This window comes from Pecten maximus, chromosome 7 (genome assembly GCF_902652985.1).
Source record: "Pecten maximus chromosome 7, xPecMax1.1, whole genome shotgun sequence".
Taxonomy (NCBI): Eukaryota; Metazoa; Mollusca; class Bivalvia; order Pectinida; family Pectinidae; genus Pecten; species Pecten maximus.
The window spans coordinates 2,361,027-2,381,836 of record NC_047021.1 but is presented as its reverse complement, the minus strand read 5'-3'; the positions used below and the strand labels follow the sequence as shown (position 1 = coordinate 2,381,836).

Below are 20,810 nucleotides of genomic sequence, written 5' to 3'. Positions count from 1 at the left end.
TATGTAACTCACCAGCATCCCTTGGTTTATTCCATCACTATATATGTCAGTCACCAGCATTCCTCGGTTTATTCCATCACTATATATGTCAGTCACCAGCATCCCTTGGTTTATTCCATCACTATATATGTCAGTCACCAGCATTCCTCGGTTTATTCCATCACTATATATGTCAGTCACCAGCATCCCTCGATTTATTCCATCACTATATATGTCAGTCACCAGCATTCCTGGGTTTATTCCATCACTATATATGTCAGTCCCCAGTGCCCCTCCTATTCCACACCCAGGTATATTGATCCCTCTTGCTGTTTGTTTGGCCAGGAAAAGAAACAGTGTAATGCTAGATGTACATTTAGTTTGATAATTTTTCATTCAGTGTTTTTAATACCTCTTAAAATAAAATCTATGCATGATCACTCATCAAAGAACGTAGGGTAAAATCAAACTATTTACTTTTAAAGGATTTACCTACCTGTACAAATACCTATATTTGTAAGCTTACATTTATCACTTTGTACAGTACATAGAGTCCATTCTACTGTCTCCTGTAATAAGCACAGGGGGCCAACACAAAGGTTCACTGACAACATAGTAGGGAGTTATTTTAGGATAACGTAATAGCATAAACATGACTATGCTTTACCTGATATCTGGTTTTTACTTTATACTAACTGTGGAAATGTAAAAAAAAATGACCATTGTTTCATTTTTGATATACCTGCTAATGATTTTGATTATCTATTTAACAGCAAATTTTGCAGCTCTTTATGGTTCGAACAACTCTAAATGGCCCATCAGGAACTATGTCAAATTGGAGTTTCCTGTAAATGCTTCCCATGGTGGAGGTGCAGCACTTCTCCTGTGTTCTAACAGCTATGGCGGCAAGGGTCCAGAGACTACCGCAGAAATCATTCTGGCACGGTCAGGATTTGATTGTAATCATTTTGGAACATCAAGCATTATCAAAGGAAATACTGGTCACTTTGGTTGTCAAAATCATTTTATGACAAATGAAGAAGGGCTGTTAGTGGGGAACTTGATGTTTGGAACTAACAAGGTGATGGTGTTGTCCAATGATTGTCAGTATGGTGATCTCAGTAATGGTGTCCAGATCAACCTTCCTAAGGCCACTAATGGCCGCTATAGACTCTTCACTAACAGTAATAGTACTGTGTGTATGCTGGCCCTTTGTAGCAGTCCTGAGGGAAATGCTGCCTATATGGTACGAACAGGCTTCAAAGACAGCTTTGTGGAGGCCAAACTGATCCACGGTGATGACAAGTGGAAGTTTGATGGGAACACTGATGGAGAAGTGGATTGTGAAGGACCAGGGGACTCATTCTTCTCTATTTATATCAACAAACCGGACATGGTTATATCTGACAGCAGCTTTAAGAGGTCACGGGTCCTCTTCACTCAGGCTACAGATGGTCAGGAGCCGACACTCATCCTCGACAACCAGGAACCTGGTGTCCTAATGGTTCTGTGCTCCAACAGTGTTGGAACAGAGAATGACACAGCTGCAGCAATCTACATGGTTACTATCTCTTCCAACTCGGAGGTCTCTACCAAACTTGTGACTTCAAGTCATGGTCAATCTGGTTACTCCAGTGCTGACCTATGGGTGTTCGAGTCGGTAAATGGGAAGTGTATCAGTGTGAAGGGTCCCCCTGGGCCTTGTAGGTACGCCACACTATCCAACCTAGAGCAGAAAGGAGAAACAAGTATCAACCAGACCATATGTCTGGGTTCAGGAGAACCTTCCTGTCTTCAGGGAGAGGTCACAATCACAGACAAAATGGTAAAAGGAATCTTAGACCGACCATCTAAAGTTCTTATAAAGGTCAATCATGCAATTGTTGCATCATTCAAGCCAGGACAACTACGACAAGTCAAAGATGGGTACGCATTCTGCAGGGAGTGGAAACAAGGGGAGATAACTAATGGAACATCACTTGTAAGGGTCTTTGCATCAAGAAAACATGTCACCAGTAAGTTCATCATGCACTATTTTAGGAATTTTTTTCTTTGATTTTTTCCTTCCTAATATAAAGTTTTCAGAATTTCTATTATACCAGACCAATGATATTAATTTATATAAACTTGAGACTAGGGAAATGAATATATGATTTATGACCATGTGTCTAAGTTTACTGTATAGTATGTGACAATTGAAATCAAGATGTTAACTATAGGACCAAGAAGTGAGTTAATTAAAAGCACACCTTTTGAACTGTTTTTTAACCTGTCCACTATCTATGAATAATTTATGATACACCTTTTGAACTGTTTTTTAACCTGTCCACTATCTATGAATAATTTATGATACACCTTTTGAACTGTTTTTTGACCTGTCCACTATCTATGAATTATTTATGACACACCTTTTGAACTATTTTTTAACCTGTCCACTATCTATGAATAATTTATGACACACCTTTTGAACTGTTTTTTAACCTGTCCACTATCTATGAATTATTTATGACACACCTTTTGAACTGTTTTTTAACCTGTCCAGTACTTGTATCTGTCCTTGTACCTTCAACTTGTTAATTTTTAGGTGGAAAAAATGTGATGATAGAACTGAAGGCATCACCTACGAGACTCATTACACAGAAGGAGGGGGTGGCTTATGCTCTTAACTGCGGCGGCTATGACTACACCAGTGTGAAGGATATAACCTACGCCAGTGAACACAAGCGCTTTTGTCAGTATCACACAAACAACAATAACGGTAGGTAAACATAGAGGTTTATCTTCTTTATTAGTTGTAAATGTGTATGGGTTTTTTTTGCATAAGGGGTTATCTCCCTTAACACACTATTAAAAAGTCATGCCACATATGTTATAATCTTTTTATCTTTCAAAATTTTCTGAGTACAAAATGTGTTAGTTAGGCATGGAGTCTCAAAATTAATTCAAATATGATTTTATACAATCATTAATCATCAGATAAATAGACCAATAGTTAAGGTAGTTTCATTTTTAGACTGCCAGACACTATTACAGAAAGGATATGTTTATACATACAATATTTTGTATGTCACAGCGTTTAAGGTGAGAAATTAGTTACTGATTTGTGTATGGTTATTATTCAGGATGTAGATACTCAGCATATGGTGAAGTTAAAATCCATACTGGAATTCCGTCCCTACTCATGGCTACTGATGATGGAGCTCTATATGCTACACTACGTCATTTCTCCACGGAAGCCATTTATGAACAGAAAGTCCACTATGATGTAAGTGCCTGTTAAAAAATGAAAATAGCTTATGTTGGTAGTGTTAACATATATACATGCATACAGCTCTATAAGAAGAGGACTTTCTCAAAAATATATAATTGTCACTGTGATGACAGAATGATTAAAGATAAGATAATTGCTATAAGGAAACTGCCTTGTAATTATTTATTCTAATTGCTTTTTCATTTTGGTTTGACAGGTGACGGTGCCCAATGGATCCTACATACTTCGTCTGCACTTTGTACATAGAATTTCACGTAATGTGCAGTTCCTGTGTAATGGAGTCAATATCGCTGGCAATGTATGTATCTCAATTATCATAGCTAATGAAGTTAAGTGTTCATTTGACAATATGAGTGAGAGAGAGAGATGTCTACAGTGAAGTAATACAGATTATCACATTATATCCCCTACTATTTTATTGATCGAGGTAGACAAGTCGTACACATTCAGTGATGTTTGTCACATTATACACTTAATGTCAGCCTCTGTCCGATTTAGTTTCCTTCCTTTGTGGATAGAAGTCGATCAAGTATGAGAATAGTTAATTAAGATAGTTTGACGAGGGCTAATTGATATGTTGTGAGCCTCATATTGAAGGATTTGAATTTTGCTGGACATATTGTATTATTTTTCAACATAATCTCCTTCAGTATCTATACACCTAAGGACGCGACTGCAATGCCACTTTTATAGAACTACTTTTCTTGACTGTTCAGAAAGTCATCCACTGTATGTTTAACGTCATCATGGGACTAAAAGTGGCTGCCTGAAATAGTTGTTTTCAGTTTTGGAAATAGATGAAAGTCTTATGGAGGAATATCTGGTGAATAAAGTGGATGCTTATAATCAATTTAAAGCCACAATCGTGAATGGCAGCCATGGCAATGACAGACTTGTGAACAGGAGCATTGTCCTGATGGAATTTTGTCCATTTTGCAAAAGCCGCTTGTCTTGTTGACTTTAGAGTGCTACCTCGTCGATATAAACCAACCAAATGAGACCAGTCCTTGGGTACATGGCCCAAAATAGCCAGATGATAGTAGGACTTAAATACACTGTAGAACATCCCTGAGTACCTCCTCCAATAAGAGGCTCACATCATATCAATCAGCCCTTGTATGTATCAGGGTGGCAAGGTCAACATCATTTAATCTAACAATTTAGTATCTTACAGAAAATTGGCAAATAAAGAAACCAAATAATTCCTGGAGGTTATTTCAGAATTCATCAGTCCAATCATTCTGAAAGTTAAAATGGTATTACAATGTGATGTGCAGATGTGCAATAGGGGTATAGAAAAGTCCAAAGGTCAAGGTTGCTGAAAATAGAATCAGGATATACATGTACATTCAAAAATCAATCATGTAAGCCAAATCTTTCAGAAGTCGAATCTTAATGAATTTTCACATGTTTAATAAACACTGAGATCAGATAATTGTTAGGAGGTTAAAAAGTTCCAAAGGTGAAGGTCTTGTCACTGTTACTAAAAATAGAAGTGAATACATACTGTCAAACGTACATCATACAAATATAGATCATTAAAGGAGGCCAAACCTTCTGAAATCCCACATAATGACACACTAGGTAGAGTAGAGGTTTAGGAAGTTTCTACTGTCAAGTTCACTTGAATCACATTTGGGTGGGATTTCCTTCAAGGTCAAAGATTACACTTGACCACTTCTGAAATAAAAAAAAAAGTGAGTAAACATGATACCTCATCATTTACCCCTCAATTTTCTGAGGTCTTTATGGTATAATGAAAGAAAGTATATAATTATGCTGATTACAGATTGAGAAGGCATCCAATTTGAATAAAGACTTCCTGAAGGAGCACGGCGGCTACACAACATACATAGCTGATGTGCCAGTATCGGTGACTGACAACACATTGTCTATCAGATCGGCTAAACAGGCTATCTGTGCATTTGCTCTACTCGACGAGAGTAAGTTTGAGGAAAAGAAACAGACAGCCGAGCAGATAAAGGAAGAACAGTCAGAGAAACAGAAACTCATGGACACTATTGATCCTCTGGGTCGATCACTAACCAGGAAACAACTCAAAATTGTTGGCTGGTCCGCCAATCTCCTCAAAAATGGAAGCGGGGAGGTGAGTGTGTAATTCAGCCATTTATGGTTTCAATTTGATGCTTTCAAATTTAGTCAACCTGATATATATATTGTTTAGCCCACCAACTTCAGATGGTGGGCAATTCAAATCGCGCCGTGTCTTTAGTCCATCGTCTGTGTGTTGTCCGTCTGTTGACTGTCAGCCGTCTGTCTGTCATCTGTCTGTCCCCCATCTGTCCATAAACAATCCTTGTTAATGCTATTTTTTTAAGAGCGCTAGGAGAATATTTCTCAAACTTCATGTGTAGGTTCTCCTTGGTCTCTTGTTGTGCCATTTTGATTTAGGTTTTTGGTCAGAAAAACAAAATGGCTGACAGGCAGCCATCTTGGATTTTGATAATTGAAATGATCGCACAAACATAATGACGTTGATCAATAATACAGTGTTTAACTCATCAAGAGAAACATTGATAAACAATCTTTTTTGAATTTACTATCTATATACAGTATTATGAGAGGGTAGTCTGAGATTGTGCCCGAGACCATCACAAAGATTGTGTTCCCTTGGGGATGTAATCACTCCTCCATCCATTACATCTGATTTCACCTTCTCCTCTAGATCTATCAGTTAAGTGAATTGCTAGTAATACTAGAGTATGTATCACAGGAAGGGAACCTTTCCCACTGGAACACCTCTGGAAACTGGAACGTATGTGAGGGAGGCTATGGTACAGAAAAAGCTTTCCAGACGTCTCACATGGACTGCCGTAAATATCAGGAAGTGGATCTACTGGAGCATTTCTCTGCAGAATATCTGGACACAGCACCAGATATCCAGGTACAAGACCTAGAGAGCTAGTCTTCCTCAGCAAATAGCATTCAACTATTTCCATTTGTACAATAAGAAAATTAGTAGGCTAAAGCACTGTTAATGAAATATGTTTTTTGATAAAAACTGCATATACTGTAGGAGTATATGATGTTTGTAATTGTTGTCTTCATAAACTTCTTAAAAATAGTTTTACTCAGTAATTTGAAACCAATATTTCATAAATTCATAATTCATGAAGAAAGCTAACAAGAGAGTATCAAATTTGAGAGTGTCAGATCTGAGATCATCCAATATGAGAGTGTCATATGTGAGAGTTCTGATGTGAGTGTCCAGTGTGAGTGTCCAATATGAGAGTGTCCAATGTGAGAGTGTCCAATGTGAGAGTGTCCAATGTGAGAGTGTCCAATGTAAGAGTGTCTTTCGTGAGTGTCCAATGTGAGAGTGTCCAATGTGTGAGTGTCCAATGTGAGAGTGTCTTTCGTGAGTGTCCAATGTGAGAGTATCCAATGTGAGAGTGTCCAATGTGAGAGTGTCCAATGTGAGAGTGTCCATTGTGAGAGTCCAATGTGAGAGTGTCTAATGTGAGAGTATCCTATGTTAGTGTCCAATGTGAGAGTATCCTATGTGAGAGTGTCCAATGTGGGAGTGTCTTTCGTGAATGTCCAATGTGAGAGTATCCAATGTGAGAGTGTCCAATGTGAGAGTGTCCAATGTGAGAGTGTCCAATGTGTGAGTGTCCAATGTGAGAGTCCAATGTGAGAGTGTCTAATGTGAGAGTATCCTATGTTAGTGTCCAATGTGAGAGTATCCTATGTGAGAGTGTCCAATGTGAGAGTGTCCAATGTGAGAGTGTCCAATGTGGGAGTGTCCAATGTGAGAGTCCAATGTGAGAGTGTCCAATGTGAGAGTGTCCAATGTGAGTGTCCAACGTGAGAGTGTCCAATGTGAGAGTGTCCAATGTGAGTGTCCAATGTGAGAGTGTCCAATGTGAGTGTCCAATGTGAGAGTGTCCAATGTGAGAGTGTCCAATGTGAGTGTCCAATGTGAGAGTGTCCAATGTGAGAGTGTCCAATGTGAGTGTGTCCATAGTGTGAGTGTCCCATGTGAGTGTGTCCAATGTGAGAGTGTCCATAGTGTGAGTGTCCAATGTGAGAGTGTCCAATGTGAGAGTGTCCAATGTGAGAGTGTCCAATGTGAGAGTGTCCATTGTGAGAGTGTCCAATATGAGAGTGTCCTATGTGAGAGTGTCCAATGTGAGAGTGTCCAATGTGAGAGTGTCCTATGTGAGAGTGTCCAATGTGAGAGTGTCCAATGTGAGAGTGTCCAATGTGAGAGTGTCCAATGTGAGAGTGTCCAATGTGAGTGTCCAATGTGAGAGTGTCCAATGTGAGAGTGTCCAATGTGAGTGTCCAATGTGAGAGTGTCCAATGTGAGAGTGTCCAATGTGAGTGTGTCCAATGTGAGAGTGTCCAATGTGAGAATGTCCAATGTGAGAGTGTCCAATGTGAGTGTCCAATGTGAGAGTATCTAATGTGAGAGTGTCCAATGTGAGTGTCCAATGTGAGAGTATCTGATGTGAGAGTATCCTATGTGAGAGTGTCCTAATGTGAGAGTGTCCAATGTGAGAGTGTCCAATGTGAGAGTGTCCAATGTGAGAGTGTCCAATGTGAGAGTGTCCAATGTGAGAATGTCCAATGTGAGAGTGTCCAATGTGAGAGTGTCCAATGTGAGAGTGTCCAATGTGAGTGTCCAATGTGAGAGTGTCCAATGTGAGAGTGTCCAATGTGAGAGTGTCCAATGTGAGAGTGTCCATTGTGAGAGTATCCAATGTGAGAGTGTCCAATGTGAGAGTATCTGATGTGAGAGTGTCCAATGTGAGAATGTCCAATGTGAGAGTGTCCAATGTGAGAGTGTCCGATGTGAGAATGTCCGATGTGAGAGTGTCTAATGTGAGAGTGTCTAACGTGAGAGTGTCCAATGTGAGAGTATCTGATGTGAGAGTGTCTAACGTGAGAGTGTCCGATGTGAGAGTATCTGATGTGAGAGTGTCCAATGTGAGAGTGTCCAATGTGAGAATGTCCAATGTGAGAATGTCCAATGTGAGAATGTCTGATGCAAGAATATCCAATATGAGAGTATCAAATGAGAGTGTCTAATTAATATGAGAGTATCCAATGTGAGAGTATCCTATGTGAGAGTGTCTAATTAATATGAGAGTATCCAATGTGAGAGTATCCTATGTGAGAGTGTCTGATGTGAGAGTGACTGATGTGAGAGTGTCTGATGTGAGAGTGTCCAATGTGAGAGTGTCCAATGTGAGAGTGTCCAATGTGAGAATGTCCATTGTGAGAATGTCTGATGCAAGAATATCCAATATGAGAGTATCAAATGAGAGTGTCTAATTAATATGAGAGTATCCAATGTGAGAGTATCCTATGTGAGAGTGTCTGATGTGAGAGTGACTGATGTGAGAGTGTCTGATGTGAGAGTGTCCATTGTGAGCGTGTCAAATGTGAGAATGTCCATAGTGTGAGTGTCCAATGTGAGTGTGTCCAATGTGAGAGTATCTGATGTGAGAGTGTCCAATGTGAGAGTGTCCAATGTGAGAGTATCTGATGTGAGAGTGTCCAATGTGAGAGTGTCCAATGTGAGAGTGTCCAATGTGAGAGTGTCCAATGTGAGAGTGTCCAATGTGAGAGTGTCCAATGTGAGAGTGTCCAATGTGAGAGTATCTGATGTGAGAGTGTCCAATGTGGGAGTGTCCAATGTGAGAGTGTCCAATGTGAGAGTGTCCAATGTGAGAGTGTCCGATGTGAGAGTGTCCAATGTGAGAGTGTCCAATGTGAGAGTGTCCAATGTGAGAGTGTCCAATGTGAGATTATCTGATGTGTAGATAATTGTGACTGGCCTTTCAGGTATCTGAATGGTATCGGGAGGGTGTATGTGGCGGTGGATTCTACAGCTACGAGGCTAAGCTCTTGGATGGAGACGGCAAGGTAAGTTCTTTTCTGTCTCATTTACTTATACTGCAGCTAGTAAATTATATTTGTACACATCAGGTACATGTCTTATTTAACAATATTGTAACAATCATTTAAATTAGTTTTACATGTCAGGTACATATTATATTTGTCTCATTTAGTGAATATTCTATTTATGTAGAGAATACAGGAACTTGGCATCTATTCCCAACACACTTTAGATGTTATCAGAAGATTATGTTAGAAATGCCATGATAACATCACTAGACCATAGATAGGTGGATTTATATTAATTAACAGTTAAACTGACATGTGAAGCCAGTGAAGACTGTACAGACTGGACTCTGTTATACTGTTTTTTTAGAAGTTTCACACAGCAGAATTTCGCTTTGTGTGTAAAAACCCTTTACAGTACTGTGTTGTTGTTTATTGGTTTTTAGGCCATCAAGAGTTTTAGCACTGGCAGACTGGGAACTCTCTATAAAGATAAAGAGTGGATGAATGCCACTACTACATTCAAAGATTATGGACCTGGAGCTCGTTTGGTTGGAATAACGTCATTTGGTATGTAGTCTGCATTAAAACATCAGGTTGGTATGTATGTGAATTAATAATGTACATCAAAACCAGTATTGGATATTATGTATGATGTTAAGGTGACTACACTCGGTCACCATCCTCAGTGTATAATCCAATACTAGCTATACATGATGTACATCATTACATTTCTATATTCATGTCATATGGTAGTAATTTTTGATTTAATGATTTTATCCAGAATTGTCTGTTTATATCTATTAGATCTATTTGAGAGATTGACCTACCTCAGACTGTAGAGATAGTTCTGATGAAATCTAAGCATGCAGTCCCTTTTTGGATGCAGTGTAAAGTCAATTTTACTAATTGGGGTAGTCTACTTCTATCAATGCTTTACCAATTAATGAAAATTGGATCTCTTCCTAAAAGCAAGTTGAAATCCATAAGCACATAATTCATTCTTTGATAAACAAGCACATAACTGTGCTGGATATTGAGAGAAAACACTAATTAATATTAGTTTTGCACAGCGTATTAACATATAGGGGTCTTAATCCTTAATATTCTTCGATTCTATGTGCTAACTCAGTGTTCTGTGAAACAGGTGCTTGTTCCTAGTGTAGGATTTTATAGACATTCCTGTCTTAAATGATCAGCAACTGTGTAGTGAAAAGAATCTGACCTTGTCCAGTTTATATTTACCTATTGTGGTGTAGATTGTTCTATGATATGTAAGTTTAAGCCTCACAACAACTACTGTAACACTTGTTATTGATCTGTTTTGACAGGTAAGGATGATAAGTACTGGGCCGGCCACTACGGTCCACTGATGTCCACTTCCGTTGTGAGGGTGAAGAGAGAGACACAACCAGCACCTGATGATAGTTTCACAGACATACAGGTAAATATACAATAACTTTAGGATGTAGCTATACAACAGATAAAGTATACCTGGGACCTCTGAACTGTAGACAAATACTTAAACCAACACTTATCCCCATCACATTGATGTCTGAGCTCCATCAACGAATTCTTTTAATAGTCCAGTGATGTACATAAGCCCCTTTACTTTCTTCTGGTATACTATATTTAGGCACTGTGTTGTATTTGATTGCTAACAGAGGGGATGACAAATGTAATGACTATTGAAAACTTGAACCAGGGACTTTCAAACACTACATGGACAATTAAACACATTCAGGATGGCCCACAGACAAAATGGTGGTCATCCTCTGAATTGTATTTTTAAATTTTTTATCTTACAGATCAATCCAGCAGAGGCAGCCTTTACTGCCAATCGAGACAAACTTGTTGTGAAGATGTTTAGTGATAACAAGGATCTCATCATGGAACTTGTAGAAGACAAAGGTAGGTAACTGTTAGTACTGGTAGAGGACAAATGTCTGTATCTGTTGGTACTGGTAGAGGACAAATGTCTGTATCTGTTACTACTGGTAGAGGACAAAGGTAGGTAACTGTTAGTACTGGTAGAGGACAAATGTCTGTATCTGTTAGTACTGGTAGAGGACAAAGGTAGGTAACTGTTAGTACTGGTAGAGGACAAATGTCTGTATCTGTTAGTACTGGTAGAGGACAAAGGTAGGTAACTGTTAGTACTGGTAGAGGACAAATGTCTGTATCTGTTAGTACTGGTAGAGGACAAATGTCTGTATCTGTTAGTACTGGTAGAGGACAAATGTCTGTATCTGTTAGTACTGGTAGAGGACATATGTCTGTATCTGTTAGTACTGGTAGAGGACAAATGTCTGTATCTGTTAGTACTGGTAGAGGACAAATCTTAATGTAAAGTACTGTCTCTGCATTTTAATTGACCTAGGGATCTCCCTTTTCAACTGGTCTAAAACTTGGAAGGATACTTAGTAGCCATTGTACGTGTATGGAGCTGCACTTTTAAGTGAAATTTTGATTTGATTGTTTTTTCCAACATTTCGATCTTGTCTTGAAATCTTACAACCTCATTGTTTTAAACTGCATGATCTCCAAGCTTAAGTGACAAACATCCTGATTGAAGTTCTTCTGCATTTGAGATACAGCATAGATTTTGGGACACTCTTTCTTCAGGATGTGGTACTAATTATAATTAACACACCATATAAGTTTGATATAATAGCAACATATCTCTGACAGTCACTGGCATTTTTACATATTTACATTAATTGTGTGCTATTGAATAAAAGACTATGAAATGTGAACTTGACCTTTTACCTTTGGCAGTGTTGAAGGACCCTGAGGTGATCAACCAGAAGTACATACCTGGTAGAAACAGAAAGCCACGTAAACACAGAAAGAGAGAGATTCGGGTTTTTGTGTCGAGTACTTTCAAAGATTTCAGTGATGAGAGAGAACAACTTATCAAGAAAACCTTCAGAGAGGTATATTCTGTGGACTTTTATTAAAGGTTAAGGAATGTTAATTGGTAATTCCTTTAGTGATTTCCTAAGTACAGAAGTTACATGTAGGTTGGTTACTTTGTTAGGAAATGAGAACAAGCCTTTTAGTTTGTAATTTATACATTGCCAGGTAGGATTTTTTTTGTAAGTTAAAGAAATAATTTGAAATGTGCAAAATGTTGACCGAAAAACTAACTGCTGCATTTAAATTAAGAAGTACCAAAACTCACTTTCCTGTACAATGATGATACAGTTTTTGTCTTGTTCTTTGTAGATCAACAAAATGTGCTCCGAGAGAGGTGTTTTCTTCACCTATGTTGACCTGCGATGGGGAATTAGTGATGAACAGTCAAAGACTGGCCAGACTATTGCAATATGTCTTCAGGAGGTATGTATCATTATTAAACGTTTAATGGATACTTTATCTTACTAGCTGTTATGAGGCCTGAAGCCTTTATACTTTTTTATATCAATTTTCTGTGTTTGTATAATATCTGTTGATTTGATTTGTCTTAGATTGACCGGTGTAGGCCATATTTCATCTGCATGCTTGGTCAGAGGTTTGGCTGGTCAAAGCCTGAAGACAAGGAAGATGAAGCTCTGATGAAAAGTTTTGACTATGCTATTGAGAATCACCCCAACCTAGGGTGGATTGATCAATACAGGGACAATACTAGTGTTACACAGGTAGGCATGTTCTAACAGGTACGCACCTCAGGTACAATACTAGTGTTACACAGGTAGGCATGTTCTAACAGGTACGTACCTCAGGGACAATACTAGTGTTACACAGGTAGGTATGTTATAACAGGTATGCACATCAGGGACAATACTAGTGTTACACTGGTAGGTATGTTCTAACAGGTACGTACCTCAGGGACAATACTAGTGTTACACAGGTAGGCACGTTCTAACAGGTACGCATCTCAGGTACAATACTAGTGTTACACAGGTAGGCACGTTCTAACAGGTACGTACCTCAAGGACAATACTAGTGTTACACAGGTAGGCATGTTCTAACAGGTACACAGCTCAGGTACAATACTAGTGTTACACAGGTAGGCATGTTCTAACAGGTACGTACCTCAGGTACAATACTAGTGTTACACAGGTAGGCATGTTCTAACAGGTACGTACCTCAGGTACAATACTAGTGTTACACAGGTAGGCATGTTCAAACAGGTACGTACCTCAGGGACAATACTAGTGTTACACAGGTAGGCACGTTCTAACAGGTACGTACCTCAGGGACAATACTAGTGTTACACAGGTAGGCATGTTCTAACAGGTACGTACCTCAGGTACAATACTAGTGTTACACAGGTAGGCACGTTATAACAGGTACGCACCTCAGGTACAATACTAGTGTTACACAGGTAGGTATGTTATAACAGGTACGCACCTCAGGTACAATACAAGTGTTACACAGGTAGGCATGTTCTAACAGGTACACACCTCAGGTACAATACTAGTGTTACACAGGTAGGCATGTTCTAACAGGTACACACCTCAGGTACAATACTAGTGTTACACAGGTAGGCACGTTATAACAGGTACACACCTCAGGTACAATACTAGTGTTACACAGGTAGGCACGTTCTAACAGGTACACACCTCAGGTACAATACTAGTGTTACACAGGTAGGCACGTTATAACAGGTACATCTCAGGTACAATACTAGTGTTACACAGGTAGGTATGTTATAACAGGTACACACCTCAGGTACAATACTAGTGTTACACAGGTAGGCACGTTCTAACAGGTACACCTCTCAGGGGCAATACTAGTGTTACACATGTACAGGTAGGCACGTTATAACAGGTACACAGCTCAGGTACAATACTAGAGTTATTGAGTATGTACAGTTACTGTAATTCATTATCCATCAAGTTCAAAATTTAAATCATTTCTTGTGAATTTTGTTTTTCAGTTAGAGGTGCTTCATGGTGTGTTGAATAACATTCAAGGAAGTAAACAAAGAAGTTTCTTTTACCTCCGAGACCCTCCAGTAAAATCAGAGATGAGTGACAGCGATTATACAGTAAGTATATTCAGACATATACTGGTATGATGTAGTAAGGTTATTGTAAAATGTTCTGATTATTAGTATATAAATCACACATTTAAAAGCATGAATGTGTATAATGTGCAACTGTACAATATTATTTTTTCCATGGGATTATCATGTATATGGTATATTTTTGAGATATTCTAATCAATCTTTTTTATCGAACCAGAAATAGAAATCCACTACAAATAGACAATACTCATTCTGTTGTAGATATTGTTAAGTAATTAAGTGTTTTGATTACAGTACTGTTCAGTACTTGTTACTGTTTTTGACACAAACGTAAGTTTGAGTCTATGTCAGCGCTTTTGAGGTGTAGCTGACAAAATCTACGATGCCCTCTGGCGGATACTGCCTTGGCCAATCTAACCGTTGCTTTACAGTAACTCCGTAATGCTATGCAGTAAATATTTGTAAATATCGTAAATATTCACGATAAAAAATGACATATAGTAAAGTTCAGCTATAAAAAAATTACCTTTTGTTTTGTTGACACAAACGTAGACACAAACGTAAGTTTGAGTCTATGTCAGCGCTTTTGAGGGCTCTGGCGGATACTGCTGTTGGCCAATCTAAACGTTGCTTTACAGTAACTCCGTAATGTTATGCAGTAAATATTTGTTTAACTTCACGATAAAAAATGACATACAGTGAAGTTCAGCTATTAAAAAAAATCACCTTTTGTTTTGTTGTATTTTAAAAGCTGACAGGACAATGTGGTTTTTTTTGGCATTTTCGTTCGCTCTGACACAACTTCCACTGCCACTTCACAATCATATTCTATCGCAAAAAAAAAATAGTCCCGTGACTTACGGAGTCAAATGCAACACTGCAGTTTCGTTAGATATATGACAAAACAACAGAACCTCACAAATAGATAGTTTTCAAAGTATTTAATTTAAGTATGTTCTGTCGATGATACGTAAGAATATTTTTCCGCGTTGTACGCATTAGATTTCACGCGGAATGATACAATCGACTTTTCGCTGGCGCCATATTGCTGCTTACCTGTGACCCGGAAGAAAAATCTACTAACATCACGCTGAATTTTCATCATCGACATCTATGTCAGTGGCGTAGGAAGCGGGGGGGCAGGGGGGGCAATTGCCCCCCCACTTGCCCCCCCCCACTTTTTTCAGTGGGGGGGCAAACATATCTTTTTGCCCCCCCACTTTTTGACATCCAAAATCTAAAAAAAGGGGATAAAACGCGAATTTATATATTCATTTCGATAAATATCTGTATATTTCCGAACCGATAATGTTTTCTTGAAGGCAACGATAAAAACTTTATCTTGTACATCCGGAACATTCCGACTTTTATACTAGTATATCAATCCTCAGACCTGTGCAACAGCCTGGTAAGTCAATATTTATATCTTTATAAGAAATTTTGCTCAACTTCATCACATAGATTCAATAAGTTGATGATAATTTGTGAAGTTAATTGAGTTCATAATGAGAAAAAAGACAGAAACACAACATGAAGAAGAATGCGCGGTTTTAACGTGAATAGAGTGATACTTATTACCGACAGGTACGAGGAAATACAAAAAAAAAAAAAAGGCTCGCGCCTACGGCGCTCGCTTTATGACTAAATTACTGGCCCCCCTTTCGATTGCAGATCTACATGGGGGCTTCGCCACCCTGGGACCCGCTGGGCGGCCCCCAGACCTCTCGCAAAAAGGAAAAAAAATCGACTCGCGCCTACGGCGCTCGCATGATCACTTAATTACTGGACCCCCCTTTCGAAAACTCCTGGATCCGCGCCTGATCCCGAATTATTGGAAATGTACTATATTCATTTTCCGCGGAGGGCTTAGACCCCCTTGACCCCATATCAGGGCGCTGCCCTGGACCCGCTGGGCGGCCCCTCGGACCCCGCAAAAATAAAATCGGCTCGCGCCTACGGCGCTCGCATTATTACTAAATTACTGGACCCCCCCGCCCTGGGCGGGCCTGGTGATTCATGTTTTGCTATATTTAATATATATATTCTGATTTGCATAAATAACTTATTTTGTACTACATAAATTATCAAAACTATCATGGGATGTTGAAATGATAATTATTGGCTAATTTTGCGGAGATGGCATACGATTTGTTTAGTGTGTAAAATTTAAGGTTAAAAAAAATTTTGCCCCCCCACTTTTTGACGACTTCCTACGCCACTGTATGTGTTTTTTTTCTTTGGTGGCATGTTACTGAATGGGTTATAATATTGATAAAGTTTCGTCGGAATATCGTTGTTATTTTGTACATTGAAAAATCACTCATCCAGCATCCGATTTTGTCCGCCATCTTTCAGTAATGTAAACAATAATAAAAGAAAGAGTAGGTGATCAAACCCAACTTTGAATGTCATTTTCTCACTGAAATATTAACTTGCATGTGATTGATGTAGTCTGCAGATGGTTAGATTATATAGATGTTTTTTTACGAAAGAAAAAAAGTTGTCTATTCATCATGACAATATCACAACAACGGCAGTCGAGTACCATACGCATGTTTGCAAATAAAAAGTTAAATAAATTCTCACTGAATAGGGTTTCGAAATGTCAAATGGACTTGTGAATATTAATATTGACTTCGGATCTATTGATTATATCCTACGTAATGCACATGAAGTTTTTCGTTTACAGAACGCGTACCGCATTAACGTGGCTGTCTGCATGCAGATGTAGACGTCACTGAAAATTTCATCTCTAATTATAGCGACTGATTCTTTTTTTCTAATATTCGTGATGGTTTAAAAAAAAATAGAAAATGATCTATCATTATCATTTGAAATATTACATAACAGTCGAAGCATATTATAAAAAAGAAAGGGGTCTACGATGTACATCTACATAGACCTTTATTATGTTTGGTGGAGTTTTGAACGCTTCAGGGACGGTTAAAGGGCAGTAACTCTTTAGAAAACACCATTTTTCATGGAAATGTACTGATTGCTAAATTTAACCAGAGATATTTAAAGGCAGTGGAAATGTTATATTCCTACATCTGCGGTTTTTTCTGTCTTAAATCATTTCAGCTTCTGAATTAAATTAACCTTTAAACTAATGCACAGTAAAGTATTGATAAATCAATGCAAATAATTTATTATCACTTAGATTTATTATTATTATTTAATCTTTTTTTCTTTACAACACTAGTACATATTATTTGAGAAGAACAGCAAAAATTACTAAGTTCATTATTCTTCTAAACAACAAAAATTTGTAAAACTTTTTTGTGTTGTGCATATATCCTATTGTGAAATAACTTGGCATGACTAAAGATAATAGTATTGTCTTGATGACTGTTACATACTATATCATAGGTTGAGTTAAATAATTATTTTCTTCTTGTCAATTATGGTAAATGGTGAAAACACATTTTTTTCATTTAAATTGTTAAGTCGGTTTAATGTTCAAATTCAGATTAATTTAATTAAAGCAACTATTAATAATGTATATATGTGTTAACTTTTCTGACAAAGTCTTCAAGTAACCTGATTATATTTGACAGAGAATCAAAATAAGTAATTTTGTTGTTAAGAATAGTGGGCTTAGCCATTTACAACTGTTTAGATTCTACTTAATAAGGTTTGATTTTTAACATTTTGGCAAATTTATCTTATCAATATCCAATTTAGTTTTAAAGATAAGCAGTACTTCCATTTTTATGAAAATAAAAATTACTTCAGTGTTCTAATAATTTAAACACATGAACAATTGAAAGAAATACATTTGTATGAAAAGCATTCATAATGGACTTTGAAGAATGCTACTACATGTACAGTTCATCCAGTTTGGGCATTCGAACTACATTTTCATCTGACAGATGCTGCAGATTAAAAAAAAAACTCTGATTTTGAAATCGATGATATCAATACATATAGCTACATTCACATCTCACTAACATTAATTAACATTATATATATACCATACATACATATATATATGTATCATGCAGTTACAGTTATGTATATGGTACATATACTATTGCGGAGAATATTTGATGCAATGTACATAAGTGAAAAACAAAATTCCACTTCAAATTGATTTGAACTGTACATGTGAATGAATGTGTTTTTGTTGTATAGATGATTTGTAGCTACACAGTATGGAGTGTAAACATATAACGTAGAGTGCTATATGAAAATCATGTTCACTCTTAAGAAACTGTCTCAAGTCTGAGCTGATATGAGCATGTAATTCTAAGTTTTGAATATAGTGCTTAGTTTAATGTGCCCGTCGTGATGGTATACCCTGCCCTGTCTACATCCGCATTCTACGCTTCCAGAGTCTGTTTATCAGACCCAGGTGTTTTTAACCCACCATCATCAGATGGTGGGCTATTCAAATCGCCCTGCGTCAGTGGTCCGTCCGTCCCTCCATCCGTAAACAATTCTTGTTATCGCTATTTCTCAAAGTACTGAAGGGATCTTCTAAAATTTCATAGGTTTCTCTTGGTTTCTAGTTATGCATATTGCATTTTGAGACCAATCGGAAAACAATATGGCCGACAGGCAGCCATCTTAGGTTTTGACAATTGAAGTTTGTTATTGCTATTTCTCAGAAAGCACTGAATTGATCTTTCTCAAATTTCATATGTAGGTTCCTCTTGGTGCTAACATTAGTTATGCATATTGCATTTTGAGACCAATCGGAAAACAATAAGGCCGATAGGCAGCCATCTTTGATTTTGTCAATTGAAGTTTGTTATCACTATTTCTCAGAAAGTGTTGACGGGATCTTTTTCAAATTTCATATGTAGGTTCCCCTCGGTGCCTAGTTATGCATATTGCGTTTTGAGACTAATCGGAAAACAACATGGCCGACAGGCAGCCATCTTGGATTTGGACAATTGAAGTTTGTTATCGCAATTTCTCAAAAAGTGCTGAAGGGATCTTTCTAAAATTTGATATGTAGGTTTCCCTTGGTGGGTGGTTATGCATAATGCATTTTGAGACCAATCGGAAAACAATATGGCCGACAGGCAGCCATCTTAGGTTTTGACAATTGAAGTTTGTTATTGCTATTTCTCAGAAAGCACTGAATTGATCTTTCTCAAATTTCATATGTAGGTTCCTCTTGGTGCTTACATTAATTATGCATATTGCATTTTGAGACCAATCGGAAAACAATATGGCCGACAGGCAGCCATCTTGGATTTGGACAATTGAAGTTTGTTATCACTATTTCTCAGAAAGTGCTGAAGGGATCTTTCTCAAATTTTATATGTAGGTTCCCTCGGTGCCTAGTTATGGATATTGCATTTTGATACTAATCGGAAAACAACATGGCCGACAGGCAGCCATATTGTATTTTGACAATTGAAGTTTGTTATCGCTATTTTACAGAAGGCACTGAAGGGATAGAACAATCTGCCACAAAATATCATTCAAAACCTTGACATAACATCATTCAAACCAGGGCTCGCACACACGATAAAATCCTAAAACAATCACACAAATGTTTTTAACCTGAGCTCTCTCTTATCTAAAAGCTGGTAGCTAGATGGGGCGCTACATCAAATGTATAAATATTTTTTCAAATGCTAATGATAATGATAATTTGTGAAGCGCTTATAGGCATGGGATCCTCAAAAGTTTGAAAAGAAAGGCCTCATTAATTTTACAGGTAATCTAGGACCTTCATATTACATCTACAACTACGTATACATTAACCCATTGAAGATGTCAAATAAGATTACCCGAGTACCTATTCTGAAAATTAGCTGCCAAGACGCACTTGCAATCAAAAGTAGATATGAATTTCTTTTCTTGCCAATATTTTGTCCTAGTCCTAATCAGGTATTGGTGATGTTCCATACAAAGTTGACCATGTCCCCACTAAACAAAAGCAGTTAAAATAATTTGTTTTCGTTTGTGTCTTCAGTACTTTCAGTACTTTGATTAGGTGAGTTATAGACCAATCAGTCGTAGTCTTGTTTCCATCATTTTAATGATATGACTGTCCCATTGTTCCAGAAAAGATCGGCTGAGTCTGAATGGCATTTTGATCGCCAGTCCCAGCTAAGGACCAGAGTAGGAACCAATGATGAGCTCAACACTCGCAAGTTTGCCAGTCCTGAGGAAGTGTGTGTTATGATAAAGGAGGTATGGTAGAGCCAAAATATCATTTATGTATATTTTGATTATCCTATCTGTTTAATGCAAATATTGTTATCATCATTTTTATTCCTGTAAAATGTGGGGAATTAAAAGAATCCAGAAATAGCAAAAGAATTCCATGCATGGTAAGTCCTGGAGAAAACCGTCATAAAGTTTGGGAGGGAAATATAAATCAAGATTTTCTGGTTCTCAGTGTCCCGCAAGTATTTCTGTAGTTATGCCTGACCAATACAGTAACATCTCTCGATCATCTGTGATATCTCCTTTAGGACCTGGAGATTTGTGTGAATGAGGACTTCCCAATCGGTACAGAGTTAACTCCCTTGGAGCGAGAACAGGAAGCTCACCAGGCATTTGGTGATGCGAGGACACAGGTGTACATTGGACGAGAACAGTACTTTATTGACATTGACAAAGTCATGGAGGAAAAAACTGATCAGCCATTTGTTTTACTAGGAGAATCAGGTATGTTACACTGTACTGGAATTAAATGAGTGACATATGTTTGATATGTAGCGGGACTGGACTGGGTCGATCATCGGT

General features: G+C 37.9%; 1 protein-coding gene across 1 annotated transcript in view; it reads left to right on the top strand.

Moving 5' to 3' along the window:
• LOC117331312 overlaps positions 1-20,810 on the top strand; it is a 69,907-nt gene that overhangs the window by 5,295 nt on the left and 43,802 nt on the right. The window contains 16 exon segments of the mRNA XM_033889981.1: positions 753-1,994; positions 2,564-2,737; positions 3,102-3,244; positions 3,447-3,548; positions 5,040-5,357; positions 5,985-6,155; positions 9,065-9,145; positions 9,571-9,694; positions 10,456-10,568; positions 10,933-11,035; positions 11,903-12,060; positions 12,353-12,466; positions 12,595-12,765; positions 14,010-14,120; positions 20,124-20,252; positions 20,537-20,732. Coding sequence (XP_033745872.1) covers positions 753-1,994; positions 2,564-2,737; positions 3,102-3,244; positions 3,447-3,548; positions 5,040-5,357; positions 5,985-6,155; positions 9,065-9,145; positions 9,571-9,694; positions 10,456-10,568; positions 10,933-11,035; positions 11,903-12,060; positions 12,353-12,466; positions 12,595-12,765; positions 14,010-14,120; positions 20,124-20,252; positions 20,537-20,732 — 3,450 coding nt within the window.